The 15,411-nt window shown below is 31.6% G+C and overlaps 1 protein-coding gene across 2 annotated transcripts in view; it reads left to right on the top strand.

Annotated features, from left to right (window-relative positions):
• LOC132748856 (single-stranded DNA-binding protein 3-like) overlaps positions 1-7,266 on the top strand; it is a gene marked incomplete at its 5' end in the record, with an annotated part of 40,043 nt that extends 32,777 nt beyond the window's left edge. For both annotated transcript variants that reach the window (XM_060738513.1, XM_060738511.1), the window contains 1 exon segment: positions 2,971-7,266. In XM_060738513.1, the coding sequence (XP_060594496.1) occupies positions 2,971-3,009 (39 nt within the window).
• Between the last annotated feature and the right edge of the window lie 8,145 nt (positions 7,267-15,411).

The raw sequence follows: 15,411 nt of genomic DNA, 5'->3' as shown, positions 1-15,411 counted from the left end.
TTTTGTATTATAGAATTAAAAAAATTATTTCATACATCTTATCTCTTTAAGATACATATATGTTCTTTGTATATTATCCAATATTTTTGTTCAAACTATAGCATTTCTTTAATACAGTTGATTATTTTAAGTTAGATTTTATAGAAAAATAAACTGGAAATTTGTCTTGATTTTTGGTAGGAGTTTCATATATGTACATTGTAGCCAGTTTAAAAGTGGGAGAATTTCTGCTGTCTATCCTCAATTAAGCAGTATTAATTTGTTTGGAAAAAAAGGGTAAAAGAGAAGCTGCATGCTTTCCAGTTTTATTTCCTCAAAATGATTTATTGAATAATCAGTGGTTAAGTAATAAGTAAATTCTAACTGTTAAAGATTTATATAAAACCTGTTGGAAACAAAAAAAAACAATTTTTTTTAAAAATTTTTGCCCCTTTTTTTTTTTTTTAAAAAAAAAAAAAATGTTTTGGGAAGGTTTATTTTTTGGGGTTTTTTTGTGAATAATTTTCCCTAAAAAACAGGGGTAATGGGTATACCTTTTTGTCAATCCCCAAATTTTTTAAGGGGTAAAAATGCCAAAGCAAGGCCCCCCAGTAGAAAATGGTACAACATAAAATTGGGCCTTAAAAAAGGGAAACCTGGAAACTCACTTAGTTGGAAACCCTTAAAACTTTAATTTTTTTAAAGGCATGATTTCCCCTTTTGGGGAAAATCAAGGGTTTTTTAATAAAATAAATGGGTTTCAATTTTTTTTAAATTTTTTCGGGCCCTTTTTTTTCCCTTTGTTTTTTTCCCCTTGCCCCCTGCCTCGCGGGCTTTGGTTTTTAAAGGAACCCCAAAAAAGGGAATTTTGGGGTTCTATGGGCCCGTTTTTGGGAAAAATTAAAGGCACCTTTTCCTCCCCAAAAAGGGTTTTGGGAAAAAATTTTAAATTTCCAAAAGGGAAAAAAAAAAAAAAATATAAAATTTTATTAACAATATTTGTGTTGGGGTTGGGAAAATTTTAATTTTTTCCTCCCAAATAAAAATTTTGTTGGGGATTTAATGAACATTGTTTCAAATCCTTTTTTTCTTTTTTTATTTTTTTATTCTAGTTTCTTAAACTTAAATAAGGTTTTTGGGAAAAATTTTTTTAAATTTTAAAATCAGCAAAAAAAAATTCCCAAAAATTTCCCAAAAATTTTTTTTTTTTTTCCCTTTTAAAAAATTCCTATTTAAAGTTTTTAAACTTTTGTTTTTTGAAATTAAATTAAAACTGTGAAATTCCCCTTTTACAAAGGGTTTTAAAATATTAAAATTTGTATTTCCATTTTTTAAAAAAATTTTTGTTTAAAAATTTTTAAAAATATTTTTAAAAAAGGGGAATGCACTTGGAAAAAATCTTGCAAAAAAAAAAAATTTAAAAAAAAATTTAAAATTTTTAAATTTAAAAATGGTAAATTTTATAAAAGTTTATAAGGGTTTATTAAAACTTTATTAAGGGTTGGGAAAACATTTGAAAAAGGTGGGGCCAATTTTTTTAAGGTTTTTGGGGAAGGGTTTTAAAAACCTTTTTTCCAAACCCTTACTTTTTTTAAAATTTTATTTTTAAAATTTTTTTAAAAAGGGTTTTAAATTAGGGTTTTTTTAGATCAGAATGTTATTTTTTTGCTTTAACTTTTCTGGTTCTTATAAAGGTGACAAACTGACTTCTAAAAAAAGCTTAAAGCTAATTTTATACAAGAGAACATTGAAAGTTAACTGTAACATTAACATGTTCATTTAAATTACTACAGTGTTGCACTGATCCTGTACTATATATATATTATGCCAATAAAACATGTGTGGCTAGAATTTAAAATAACCTGTTGTTATTATTATCCTTTTGCTTGTTGGAAATTGATTCCAGAACTAACTGGATCATTCGCTTAAGAATTTGCTAGATCTTTTGCAAAGCTAAGAACTTGATACTAAGAACTGCTACTTTATTAATGGTTTCATGTCGGATTGCATAAGCAATAAGTAGGTAAAAAATCTCTTCTTTTTTTCCCCCATGTGATGAAACCTGCCTCTCAACCCATGGATAATTGGTTTGAGCCCATTATTGGGTAACTACCATTATTCCTCATATGACACCAGTACTGGTTAGTTCCAGGAGATGGACTCGAGAGTGTTTCAGATTTGCTTCCAGCTTTCATACAAATAAATAAGGTTCAACTAAAAGTGTCTTTTTAAAAATAAATAAACTGTAAAATGCACTAAAAAAATGGTGAGACCTTTCTGATTGTATATGCCTATGGTTTGTTACTTAGCTTATACTCTAAACATGTCTATATTGATATAAATAAATTGTAAAATGCAGGAAAAAAGAAACTTGAGAAACCTTTTTGATTGTATTTGCCTACGCTTTCCCATTTAGCTTATACCTTGGATGATTGGCGATAAGGTTGGTGACGGTCCTTCATTGCTCTAATGATCCCAGCTTTTCCTTATTTGTTTTAAGGTGCATGCAAGCCGCACAGTATCAAGTTAAAAAAAATACCGTTATTATTTAATACGCAAAGAATAAGAAAATTTGTTTCTGTTAGGTTTTTTTGACAGTTTGAAACAATAAAAAATAATAAAAACGACCAACTGATGTTACTTTCATTTATAACATTTAGTGATTTAGTTACAAAATGTATTAATAATTGACTAATAATGTTTAATTGAATGACTTGGTGATACTTGTGAGAATAGGTAAGGATAATAAATAAATATGCCATCTTAAAGGTGCGGAGTTGTGTAGAATATATATGATTTTATATGCTGTGTTAGCTTGTGTCAGTGGAATCTACACGTGTAATGATGATCTATATAAGCAATTTATAACCTTTTCATTGGAAATAATAATTCTTAATTAAAAGCACCACTAATATCTAATAAAGTTATAATTGATGAATGTAATTATGTAAGAAATGTTTTTATATGTATGTATATTGTATATTTTTTCAGGCTGATGCATACAATGAAATGATATCTCTACACAACTGACATCCAGTAAATTCGGAGATTTCATCTGTCATCGTGTAAGCCAGTGTTATGCCTCAACTAACAGTGTTGTTTTATTTAAACTGGTTCCATAAAACAAATAAATTATAGAATTCACTTTAATCAACAGAACATTTGACTGGTACCAGGGTTCAAATGTTCGCGACTGGTTGCCTGCAGTTCAAAATGATATTCACAGGGACTTGACTGGTTCAAATATTCAAACCTGAGACTGGTACCCGAAAGAAGATAAACAGATGAACAAATACAGGTGTACCCTATTACTTATTGATAGCTCGTTAAAGCTTGACTGGTCTCAGTAGAAATTAGTCTACAGAAATAGGCTGATATTTAAGGGAAAAATAATCATTGAATTACGATCAAGCAAGATTATTTAGAACTTTGTCAGACTTTTTTAAGACCAGTAATAAACAAAAATCATCAGATGTTTATATTGTTCTGAGTGGATGAACCTGATTGGGGGAAGCATTCTCTGTGGATAAAATCTCCTGTAGCAACAGAAATGTATATTTGCAACATCTAATAGCTTTTTCCATGCATTCCTGTTAGGTAGCAATCTAGCTAGCTTAAGTGGTGTTGATTATTATAGCCCGACCTTCAGTCAAGCCCTGAAATCCAGATATATACTATAGTAGACATATGTGATTCACAAGCTTGAAAAGAATCCACTTTGCTGGTACAGATATGTTTGACTTAAAATTTAACCAAAATGATAATGGTTTAAATGGTTTAGAAAAAATAATTGTTTCTAATGAGCATGAAAAATTAACTTAATGAAAATAATTTTGTTGACATAATTTTGTTTGTTCAAATCTGCAGCCAAGAACTTGCACACCTGCATGGAGGATTTTATCCACGGAGTATATTTCACTAAACATGACATGTTCAAAGCTGTGTTCCAAAACATGGTTACTTTTAGAACACATACTTTAATATGTGTTCTGACAGTCATAGTACATCAAAACAATTGCTCAAGTGTTCATAAATGTTTTTTTTCTTTTTTAAATTATAAAATGGATGTCATATTCTATATCATAGAGTTGTGTAGACTAATCACTTGTCAGTTTGAACCTGGCAATTGTCAGCTGCCATTTAAGAACAAATGGATTATGTTTTTTATCACTGTCACTTTACTGTAAATTCTCCTTTTTTGTGAATTATATTACTTATTTATGATCTTGTTATTGAACTGCTCTTTACAGACACTTTTATTAAACTGTTCTTTACAGAAAATGTCATATAAGAATTAATATTTCATGTAACAACAAACAAACATTGTTTTTTAGACAGATTCTGAATCATTAAAATTAGCAAATTTTGTACATGCAGTTTGTGCAATGAATGGGTTAGAATATTTTTTTGATCAATGATCTTTGAACAAAGTATACTGAATAAAAAGGCCATTTAACCATATTAAAAAAAAAATAGTTGTAAATTTTTTTTGAAAATCCATAAAAACTAAGGGCAGGGAGTTAGTGATATTATCGATCATTTTAATGCAAATGTTCGTCTCTTTCAAATGTTAAACCTTTTTAGCAGTAACAGATTTTACCCGTGCAACTAGTGCAGACCAAGATCAATGGTGCTGTCTGATCATGGACTGCACTGTTTGATGTTCCAGTCAGTACATATTTTGAAAAATTTCCCTAAATATTGTAAATGGTTTTGTCCAGATTGAAAAATGGACAAGTCCATTTAAGATATTTAGTGTGATAAGGGTTCAGTACTTGTGGCAGAGATCAATGCTACACATATAGAGAAAGGGCAGTCAGCACTATCCTGTAATCTGACCAGGCTTGATACCCCTGGCTGCTAAATTTTAAAATATTTTATCACTGAAATCCTTTAAAATACATGTAGTTACTAGAAGTTCCAATCTGAAAACAGGACTAATCTGTCACACAGATTAAGCTGGTAAAATATTTATCTTGAATGTTTCTTGAAGACAGAAATAAAAAAGGGAAATATTTTGAAATTTTTATGATATTGGGTTCATTAAAACTTGGCCATAAATTTTAATGAGTATATAGATAAAGTTATGTCAGTGTTGTTATGAATCGGTTATCTAATGAATGAAAACACTTTGTTCTCCTGTATATCTACATCACATATGTTTTTTTTCTCCTTTATGTTTTAACTGAGGCAGTTATTGTATTGCTATGTATTCATAATGTAAGCCAAATTTGAGTTTACATATTTGGCCAGTTTCGTTTTTGTTTTTATTTCCCTGACTCAACTGATTTTAAATGATCTCTGTAAAAATCAATAACGAAAAATACAAATAATTAAGAATTACACAGGTAACTGGGAAATAAAGAACTTCTATATTTTTTGAGGAATTGTTTTTTTTAACAAAATAGTTGCACTTGTGAAAAACTCTGAATTAGTTTTGTTTAGTTTAGATTTTATTTCATGTAATTAAGAAAGAGGTACAGCATTCTTAGAATAATTTGTTGGATTCAGGGTTGTTGTATCTAATTCTATATTTACGTTTTACAGACACGATAGTGTTGTTTTGAAGGGCCAAAAATGGAGGTTTATTGTTATTATTGAAAAGTTTGTTTATGTTAAAATGTCTCTTATATTATTAAGTAATTTCTCTGTACTGTGAATCATGAATTTTTTGTTGGTTGTACATTTTATATAAAGCATTCTTAACAGTTTATTTATTAAATAGACAAATGTGAATAAATTTGTTACATATAAGATTAAAGTGAATAACATTTTATAAACAAACTAAATATCTGCAGAAAAATTTATGAATTTCAATTGTAAATTATTATGTGTTATTTGTTGTCAATTATTAAGCTCCTGACATATCAATTTTGATATTTAAAGTTATGAGTAATAATAAAATTATAAATATTTTATAATGTACTGGAGCAGATTATATTGAAGCTATACTACTGTTGTGTGTAACAGATTTATTCATATTGATTTTTGAGAAGATGCTGTATTTTTCTGTATGGATATTTTTATTGAATCACTTGATATTGTAAATAATTTTAAGCATAGAATGTATGTCATGTGATTTATACACTGAATTTAGAATCTCATCATTGTCAATAAAGTCATGGTCACCATCATTTTAAGGTCACTATCTTATCAAGGTCATTTTCAAGGTCACTGTTATTTTAAGGTCATAATAACTTTTCTCAAGGTCATTATCATTTCAAGGTCACTATTAATACAAAGTCATAATAATTATTTTCAAGGTCATTATCATTTTCAAGGTCACCATCTTGACAAAATTTATCGATAAATGGTCATTTACTCATTATCATCACCTGAAAGGTCATTTAGAAAGTCACTATTATTCTGATTGGTCGTATACATGTATAAGTCCTCACTTATGTATATATCACATTTATTGTACCAGTAAAGGCAGATTGCTTGTATGAATGGTTATTTTATTTGTAGACAAACAGTTACACAGTAAAGCTGTTTAATATTGAAATTATACTAACTTTAAAAATAAAGGATAGAAATTTATGTTCTTTACACGGGCAATGATCTTGGGATAAAAAGACAAACTGTCTCTCGCTGGTCTATAAAAGGCTTGTTTACCATAATCATTTATGATAAAATTCCTTTAATTCTTTATACAGTTGTTAACACTGCAATGCCAACATATGCTGTAAAGTAGGATCATATGATTTTTAATACAGACTGCATTTGAAATTGCATATGGGGGATTGTAACATATTTAGTAAGAAATTATTAATATGAACTGTTATCATTTGGTTAATATTTCTTTTTTTAATATTAACTTTGACAAATAACTTTTTCGGAAAAGTTCTATAAAGTGAGTTCCTGTTACAAGTAATATTTTGTAGCTTTTCTATATAAACAACATTTTATTTGTTTAGTATATTATATCATAATTAATACTGCCACATGAAGTATTTCTTGCAGAAAATTCAGTTTTAACTGTATGTTTGAAATAATAGAAAAGTTTAACTTGTCTTTATGTTGTATAATTCATTTGTTTAATTTTGGGAAAGAATCAAATGATTGATAAAAGTCAAAGTAAATGAAAGATTTTGTTAATTTATATTTGCTAAAAGAATACAAAAAATTCATGTATTTTATAGATCTATTCATCGGAAATTTCATTTCACTCAGATACTAAAATATGTCACCTTTCACTTCCCTTGCAAAATACTGTTGTTTTGCAGACATTCATATCAAATTGACAGACTGTCACAGATCAGCTGTTAAAACATTTTTTGTTTAAATGATTTATTTAAAAAGCAAACAATGGAAATGGCAAGGGGATTTAAGCAAAATGGCATAAATAATGTAGTTAGATTGTTCTGTTGTCACAGTATCTGTAAATGATGAAGTATTTTTATACTGTTGTCCATTTAATATTATTGTATGAATAATTTCAATCAATCATTAATTTAAACAAGAAATTTTCAAGTGGTGGCGTGGCCGATGCTGTCACAGGAAAGTCGTTGTTTCTGTGAGCATTAAACTTTACACTCATTCCTTTGTACAGGTTGGTTCCAAGAAAGGAATTGAGATTGTTTCAATAAGCCAATAGCTTCAATAGCTTCCAACACAGTCAAACTAAACTAAATTTGTATAACTAAAAAAGAAATTTATAAAAAGCTGGATGATTTTTAGCTCACCTGTCACAAAGTGACAGGGTGAGCTTTTGTGATCGCTTTTCGTCCGTCGTCCGTTAACTTTTACTTTAAATGACATCTCCTCATAAACCACTAGGCCGATTTCATCCAAACTTCACAGGAATGTTCCTTTGGTGGTCACCTTTAAAAATTGTTCAAAGAATTTAATTCCATGCAGAACTCTGGTTGCCATGGCAACCGAAAGAAAAAACTTTAAATATCTTCTTTTAAAAAACCCTAAGAGCTAGAGCGTAGATATTTGGCATGAAACATCTTCTAGTGAGTGTCTACCAAGTTTGTTCAAATAAAAGCCCTGGGGTCAAAATTGGCCCCGCCCCAGGGGGTCATTGATTTTCCCTATATGCATATAGTAAAAACTTAAAAATTCTTCTTTAAAAGAACCCAAAGAGCTAGAGCTAAGATATTTAGCATGAAATATGTTCTAATGAGTGTCTACCAAGTTTGTTCAAATAAAAGCCCCGGGGTCAAAATTGGCCCCGCCCCAGGGGGTCATTGATTTTCCTTATATATGCATATAGTAAAAACTTAAAAAATCTTCTTTTAAAGAACTCAAAGAACTAGAGCTAAGATATTTAGCATCAAACATGTTCTAATAGGTGTCTACCAAGTTTGTTCAAATAAAAGCCCTGGGGTCAAAATTGGCCCCGCCCCGGGGGTCATTGATTTTCCTTAAATGTGTATAGCAAAAACTTAAAATCTTCTTTGAAAAAACCCAAATAGCTAGAGTTTAGATATTAAGCATGAAACATCTTCTAGTAAGTGTCTACAAAGTTTGTTCAAATAAAAGCCCTGGGGTCAAAACTGGCCCCGCCCCAGGGGTGTCGTTGTTTTTAACTATATGTGTATAGTAAAAACTTAAAAAAATCTTCTTTTAAAAAGCCCAATGAGCTAGAGCTTAGATGTTTAGCATGAAACATCTTCTTATGGGTGTCTACCAAGTTTGTTCAAATAAAAGCCCTGGGGTCAAAATTGGCCCCGCCCCAGGGGGTCATTGATTTTCCCTATATGCATATAGTAAAAACTTAAAAAATCTTCTTTTAAAGAACTCAAAGAGCTAGAGCTAAGATATTTAGCATCAAACATGTTCTAATAGGTGTCTACCAAGTTTGTTCAAATAAAAGCCCTGGGTTTAAAATTGGCCCCGCACCGGGGGTCATTGATTTTCCTTATATGTGTATAGCAAAAACTTAAAAAATCTTCTTTGAAAAAAAACCAAATAGCTAGAGTTTAGATATTAAGCATGAAACATCTTCTAGTGAGTGTCTACAAAGTTTGTTGAAATAAAAGCCCTGGGGTCAAAATTGGCCCCACCCCGGGGGCCATTGATTTTCCTTATATGTGTAAAGCAAAAACTTAAAATCTTCTTTGAAAAAACCAAAATAGCTAGAGTTTAGATCTTAAGCATGAACCATCTTCTAGTAAGTGTCTACAAAGTTTGTTCAAATAAAAGCCCTGGGGTCAAAACTGGCCCCGCCCCAGGGGTGTCATTGTTTTTAACTATATGTGAATAGTAAAAACTTAAAAAAATCTACAGGCTATATACAGGTGAGCGACCTCAGGGCCATCATGGCCCTCTTGTTCTGTTATATCTTAAAAAGCACATTATTTAAAAAAAACATATTGTTAATTAAATTTGTTTTGAACTTTTAGTATTTTTTTTTAATGAAGGGGTTATCGAAATAGTTTCATAATATCATGTATTGTTTAGAAATTAAAGTAGAAGTCATTTATTTATCAATTGAGATATTGGACAGTTAGTAATAGAATGGCAGGAAGATGGACAAGTATTTCACTTGTTTCCAATTATTTTGTTTATTTAATACATGACTTGTATGTTAAAAATGCAATCTATGTACATATGGGTGAATTAAGCTTTTAATAGACATGACCGAGAAATTATATTTTATCTTCCCTTCTAAAGGCTCTTTTGTTTAGGGTAGATATTAATAGTAGTGTTTTAATCCTAAAAAAAAATTGTTTCATAACTGTTGAAAATTGCTTGTGGTAGTGAGGCAAAAGTTAAATGAATTGATAACAAGTGATATGCTACAGTAAATTTGAAATACATTTAGTAGAACGAAAGTGAAAACAATTTGATCTAATGTTTCCATTACATACTAAATCAGTTTTTATTAAAAAACAACTTTTTTTCCAACACATGTTAGATCTGATACATATGGTACCTTACTGATGATACGGTACCTTACTGATTATACAGTAACTTACTGGTCATACGGTACCTTACTGATCATACGGTACCTTACTGATCATACGGTATATCAAACACATGTTTGATCTGATACAACTGGTACCTTACTGATTATACGGTACCTTACTGATTATACAGTAACTTACTGATCATACGGTACCTTACTGATTATACAGTAACTTACTGGTCATACGGTACCTTACTGATTATACAGTAACTTACTGGTCATACGGTACCTTACTGATCATACGGTACCTTACTATCTGTGTCTTTTAATCTCATTGTGATTGATATAATCTCTATAACTTGATCGAGCATTTATTAATAAAAAATATAGCATTTATATTTGTGTTATGACAATATTCTCCTTGGGTTTTACTTTGTTCTAAAACATGTTTTTATTATACATTGATGCCGGATTATATTTTGTATGTAAATAGAAAATGTTATTCATTTGATGCATTTATCGACCCATGATTCATATATATATTTTTTGTGCATTATTTTAAAGAACAAAAATATTCATAAAAAATCGCCTTGTATGACAGAAATACATCTATAAATAACTAGATTGTGTACTTGTTTGTACATTAAAGCATTCATTTTTATTTTTTAAGGTTTTATAATAAATACAAAGACTTTTTCTGATGATAGAGGTACTTATAGGGAAATGTTCATGTTTATATGATCACTATCAATATTCATTATTCTATTTAAATGTTTTAAACATCATTTTGGTGCTCTACCTATTTCATTGACCAAAATTTCTTTTACATTGTTACAGGGTGTTTTTAACATACATTTCTAGAGTAAATGTCTTTGTATTTCTTAATGAAACCTTAAATAAATTCTTTAAAAAATGCATACCTATTATTAATATAAATAGCATTATTTTGTCACTAGCATTCAATGCTCAATTTAGAATTATATTCTTAAGTAATAATCTTTTTTCTCATTTAAAATTAAAAAAATAGAAAATTCAAGAGTTGTGTCCCTTTGATCTATAAAAGTTTCTAGATTTTATCCTTTTTATGATAATAACATTTTTGAGAGAGAGAAAAAAAATCTGGATTTTTTTTTGTTAAAGAAACGCGACCTTTTATAGTTGAAATTATGTAAATTATGTTGATTCTTCTGAACAAACTCTTGTCTAATTGTTATATATATAATTTTAAAACTTTGATGTTATATATATGTAATATAGTTGTAGATCTATGAGAATCATAGCTTTTGAGTAAAACAATGTGTTTTTTTTTGTATTGTGTAATTTATGTCTGGAGGAGTAACTGTCATTTGAAATCTGGTTGACATTAATAAAACCATGTGGAAAACCATTGTGTGTTATTTTTAATGCTCTTGTTTTTAAAGTGGATTGGTCTACAACAGCACATTGTCCATAAGTACTTAAAATGTTGATAAAAAATGACAAAAGAAATGTATCATCTGGATATTCTTATAAGTTTTTCTTGAAATAATGTTGATAAAGTTCTTAGTGATTTACATGAACATTTATGACCACGAATAATAATATTTTGTTCTAGAATAATTAATTATCTGTTATTATATAAACATAGATAATATCAGATCATGTACCTCACATTTAACAACAACAACTGCCATGTGTATTTCTTTCATGGTTTGTTATTATGCCTGATACTATTTATTACCAACTTTATCATAAATTGTATTACAAACCTCCCATGAGAGACCAATTCACTTTAACAAATACATGAATAGAACCATCACCTTTCAGTAAGCACACTGAATATTTTTCTCACATTAAGATAGTGACGGCGTTTCCGGCTTGAAGCTACAGCAGTGAGAGGAAAGTGGTTTGAAGTCAACAAACTTGTCAGTCAAAGATGCCCCAGTTAACAGTTTAAAATAACATCTCAGCTTGTTTACAAATTAAGGAATCTTTCCAGCTTGTTTACAGACAGATTTATCTCTCCAGCTTGTTTACAGAATACATGTATATTATCTTTAAATATAGCTTGGTTACAGACATATCAACCCTCTAGCTTGTTTACAGACTGGATAATATCTAGCTTATTTACAGATGAGTTATCCATTAAGCAGGATTATATACCACGTTATCTTTCAAGCTCATTTACATATTGAGTTACCACCCCAGCTGTTCAACATACAAAATTATTGCCCTACCAATCCCAAACACCCTTTATAAAATGACTGTGTTATCTCGCACAGGTCACTTTACTGTCCAGCTAGATTACAGTAAGTTGATACATTGGATAACCAATTCACCTTGTTTACAGAATGAAGTGTTTCTCTAGCTTGTTACAAATTGAGTTATCTTTTGAGCTGGCTAACTGCCAAGTTATCTTTCCAGCTGGTTAACTGACTGAATTATCTGTAGCTTGTTACAAATTGAGTTATCTTTCCAGCTTTTGAGCTAGTTAACTGACTGAATTATCTTTCTAGCTTGTTATCTCTAGCTTGCTACAAATTAAGTTATTTTTCCAGCTGGTTAACTGACTGAATTATCTCTCTAGCTTGTTACAAATTGAGATATCTTTCCAGCTTTTGAGCTAGTTAACTGACTGAATCATCTTTCTAGCTTGTAATTTCTAGCTTGTTACAAATTTAGTTATTTTTCCAGCTGATTGACTGACTGAATTATCTCTCTAACATGTTACAAATTGAGTTATCTTTCCAGCTGGTTAACTGACTGAATCATCTTTCTAGCTTGTTATAGATTAAGTTATTTTTCCAGCTGGTTAACTGACTGAATTATCTTTCTAACATGTTACAAATTTAGTTATCTTTCCAGCTGGTTAACTGACTAAATTATCTCTAGCGTGTTACAAATGGAGTTATCTTTTCAGCTGGTTAACTGACTGAATTATCTCTCTAGCTTGTTACAAATGGAGTTATCTTTCCAGCTGGGTTAACTGACTGAAATATCTCTCTAGCTTGTTACAAATTGAGTTATCTTTCCAGCTGGTTAATTGACTGAATTAGTTTGTTATGCCCCCATTTTGAAAAAAAGAGGGTATATTGCTTTGCACTTGTCGGTCCGTCGGTCCGTCGGTCCGTAGACCAAATGGTTTCCGAGTGATAACTAAAGAACCCTTAGGCCTAGGAACTTCAAACTTAGTATGGTGATTGGTCATGACCAGTAGATGACCCCTATTGATTTTGGGGTCAAGGGGTCAAAGGTCAAGGTCACATTGACCTTGAAAGCAAAAACGGTTTCCGATCAATAACTAAAGAACCTTAAGGCCTAGGAACTTCAAACTTGGTATGGTGATTGGTCATGACCAGTAGATGACCCCTATTGATTTTGGGGTCAAGGGGTCAAAGGTCAAGGTCACATTGACCTTGAAAGCAAAAACGGTTTCCGATCAATAACTAAAGAACCTTAAGGCCTAGGAACTTCAAACTTGGTATGGTGATTGGTCATGACCAGTAGATGACCCCTATTGATTTTGGAGTCAAGGGGTCAAAGGTCAAGGTCACATTGACCTTAAAAGCAAAAAACGGTTTCCGATCAATAACTAAAGAACCTTAAGGCCTAGGAACTTCAAACTTGGTATGGTGATTGGTCATGATCAGTAGATGACCCCTATTGATTTTGGGGTCAAGGGGTCAAAGGTCAAGGTCACATTGACCTTGTAGGTAAAAACGGTTTCCGATCAATACCTAAAGAACCTTAAGGCTTAGGAACATTAAACTTGGTATGGTGATTGGTCATGATCAGTAGATGACCCCTATTGATTTTGGGGTCAAGGGGTCAAAGGTCAAGGTCACATTGACCTTGTAGGTAAAAACGGTTTCCGATCAATAACTAAAGAACTTTAAGGCCTAGGAACTTCAAACTTGGTATGGTGATTGGTCATGATCAGTAGATGACCCGTATAGATTTTGGGGTCAAGGGGTCAAAGGTCAAGGTCACATTGACCTTTTAATTATAAACGGTTTCTGATCAATAACAAAAGAACCCTTAGGCCTAGGAACTTCAAACTTGGTATGGTGATTGGTTATGACCAATCAGATGACCCCTATTGATTTTGGCGTTAAGGGGTCAAAGGTCTAGGTCACATTGACCTTGTAGGTAAAAACGGTTTCCGATCAATAATGGAAGAACCCTTAGGCCTAGGGACTTCAAACTTGAGATGGTGATTGGTCATGATCAGTAGATGACCCCTATTGATTTTGGGGTCTAGGGGTCAAAGGTCAAGGTCACATTGACCTTGTAGGTAAAAATGCTTTCGGATCAATAACTTAAGAACCCTTATGCCTAGGAACTTCAAACTTGGTATGGTGATTGGTCATGACCAGCAGATGGCCTATTGATTTTGGGGTCAAGGGGTCAAAGGTCAAGGTCACATTGACCTTGTAGGTAAAAACGGTTTCCGATCAATAAACTAAAATCGCTTAGGCCTAGGAACTTCAAACTTTGTGTGATGATTGGTCATGACCAGCAGATGACCCCTATTGAGTTTTAGGTGAAGGGGTCAAAGGTCAAGGTCACATTGACCTTTTAAGTAAAAACGGTTTCTGATCAATAACTCAAGAACGCTTAGGCCTAGGAACTTCAAACTTGGTATGGTGATTTGTCATGACCAGCAGATTACTCCTATTGATTTTGGGATCAAGGGGTCAAAGGTCAAGGTCACAATGACCTTGTAAGTAAAAACGGTTTCTGATCAATAACTAAAGAACGCTTCGGCCTAGAAACTTCAAACTTGGCATGGTGATTGGTCATGACCAGCAGATGACCCCTATTGATTTTGGGGTCAAAGGTCAAGGTCACATTGACCTTTTAAGTAAAAACGGTTTCTGATCAATAACTCAAGAACGCTTAGGCCTAGGAACTTCAAACTTGGTATGGTGATTTGTCATGACCAGCAGATTACTCCTATTGATTTTGGGATCAAGGGGTCAAAGGTCAAGGTCACAATGACCTTGTAAGTAAAAACGGTTTCTGATCAATAACTAAAGAACGCTTCGGCCTAGAAACTTCAAACTTGGTATGGTGATTGGTCATGACCAGCAGATGACCCCTATTGATTTTGGGGACAAAGGTCAAGGTCACATTGACCTTGTATGTTAAAACGGTTTCCGATCAATAATAAGAGAACCCTTAGGCCTAAGAACTTCAAACTTGGCATGGTGATTGGTCATGACCAGCAGATGACCCCTATTGATTTTGGGGTCAAGGGGTCAAAGGTCAAGGTCACATTCTTGTAGGTAAAAACGGTTTCTGATCAATTTACTAAAAACGCCTAGGCCTAGGAACTTCAAACTTTGTATGATGATTGGTCATGACCAGCAGATGACCCCTATTGAGTTTTGGGTCAAGGGGTCAAAGGTCAAGGTCATGACCAGTAGATACTTTATAACCCTTATTAATTGTTTGATCACTGGGTCAGACGTCATGCATAATAACCTTATCACATGACCAATTGGCTGCTGATAGGGGGCATACATGTTTTACAAACATTTCTTGTTACAAATTGAGTTATCTTTCCAGCTGGTTAATTGACTGAATTATCT

The sequence above is a fragment of the Ruditapes philippinarum genome, unplaced genomic scaffold (assembly GCF_026571515.1).
Source record: "Ruditapes philippinarum isolate M1 unplaced genomic scaffold, ASM2657151v2 ctg1597_1_1_1_1, whole genome shotgun sequence".
Taxonomy (NCBI): Eukaryota; Metazoa; Mollusca; class Bivalvia; order Venerida; family Veneridae; genus Ruditapes; species Ruditapes philippinarum.
Note: the sequence above shows the minus strand (reverse complement) of the source record. Positions and strands in the feature narration are given on the sequence as shown.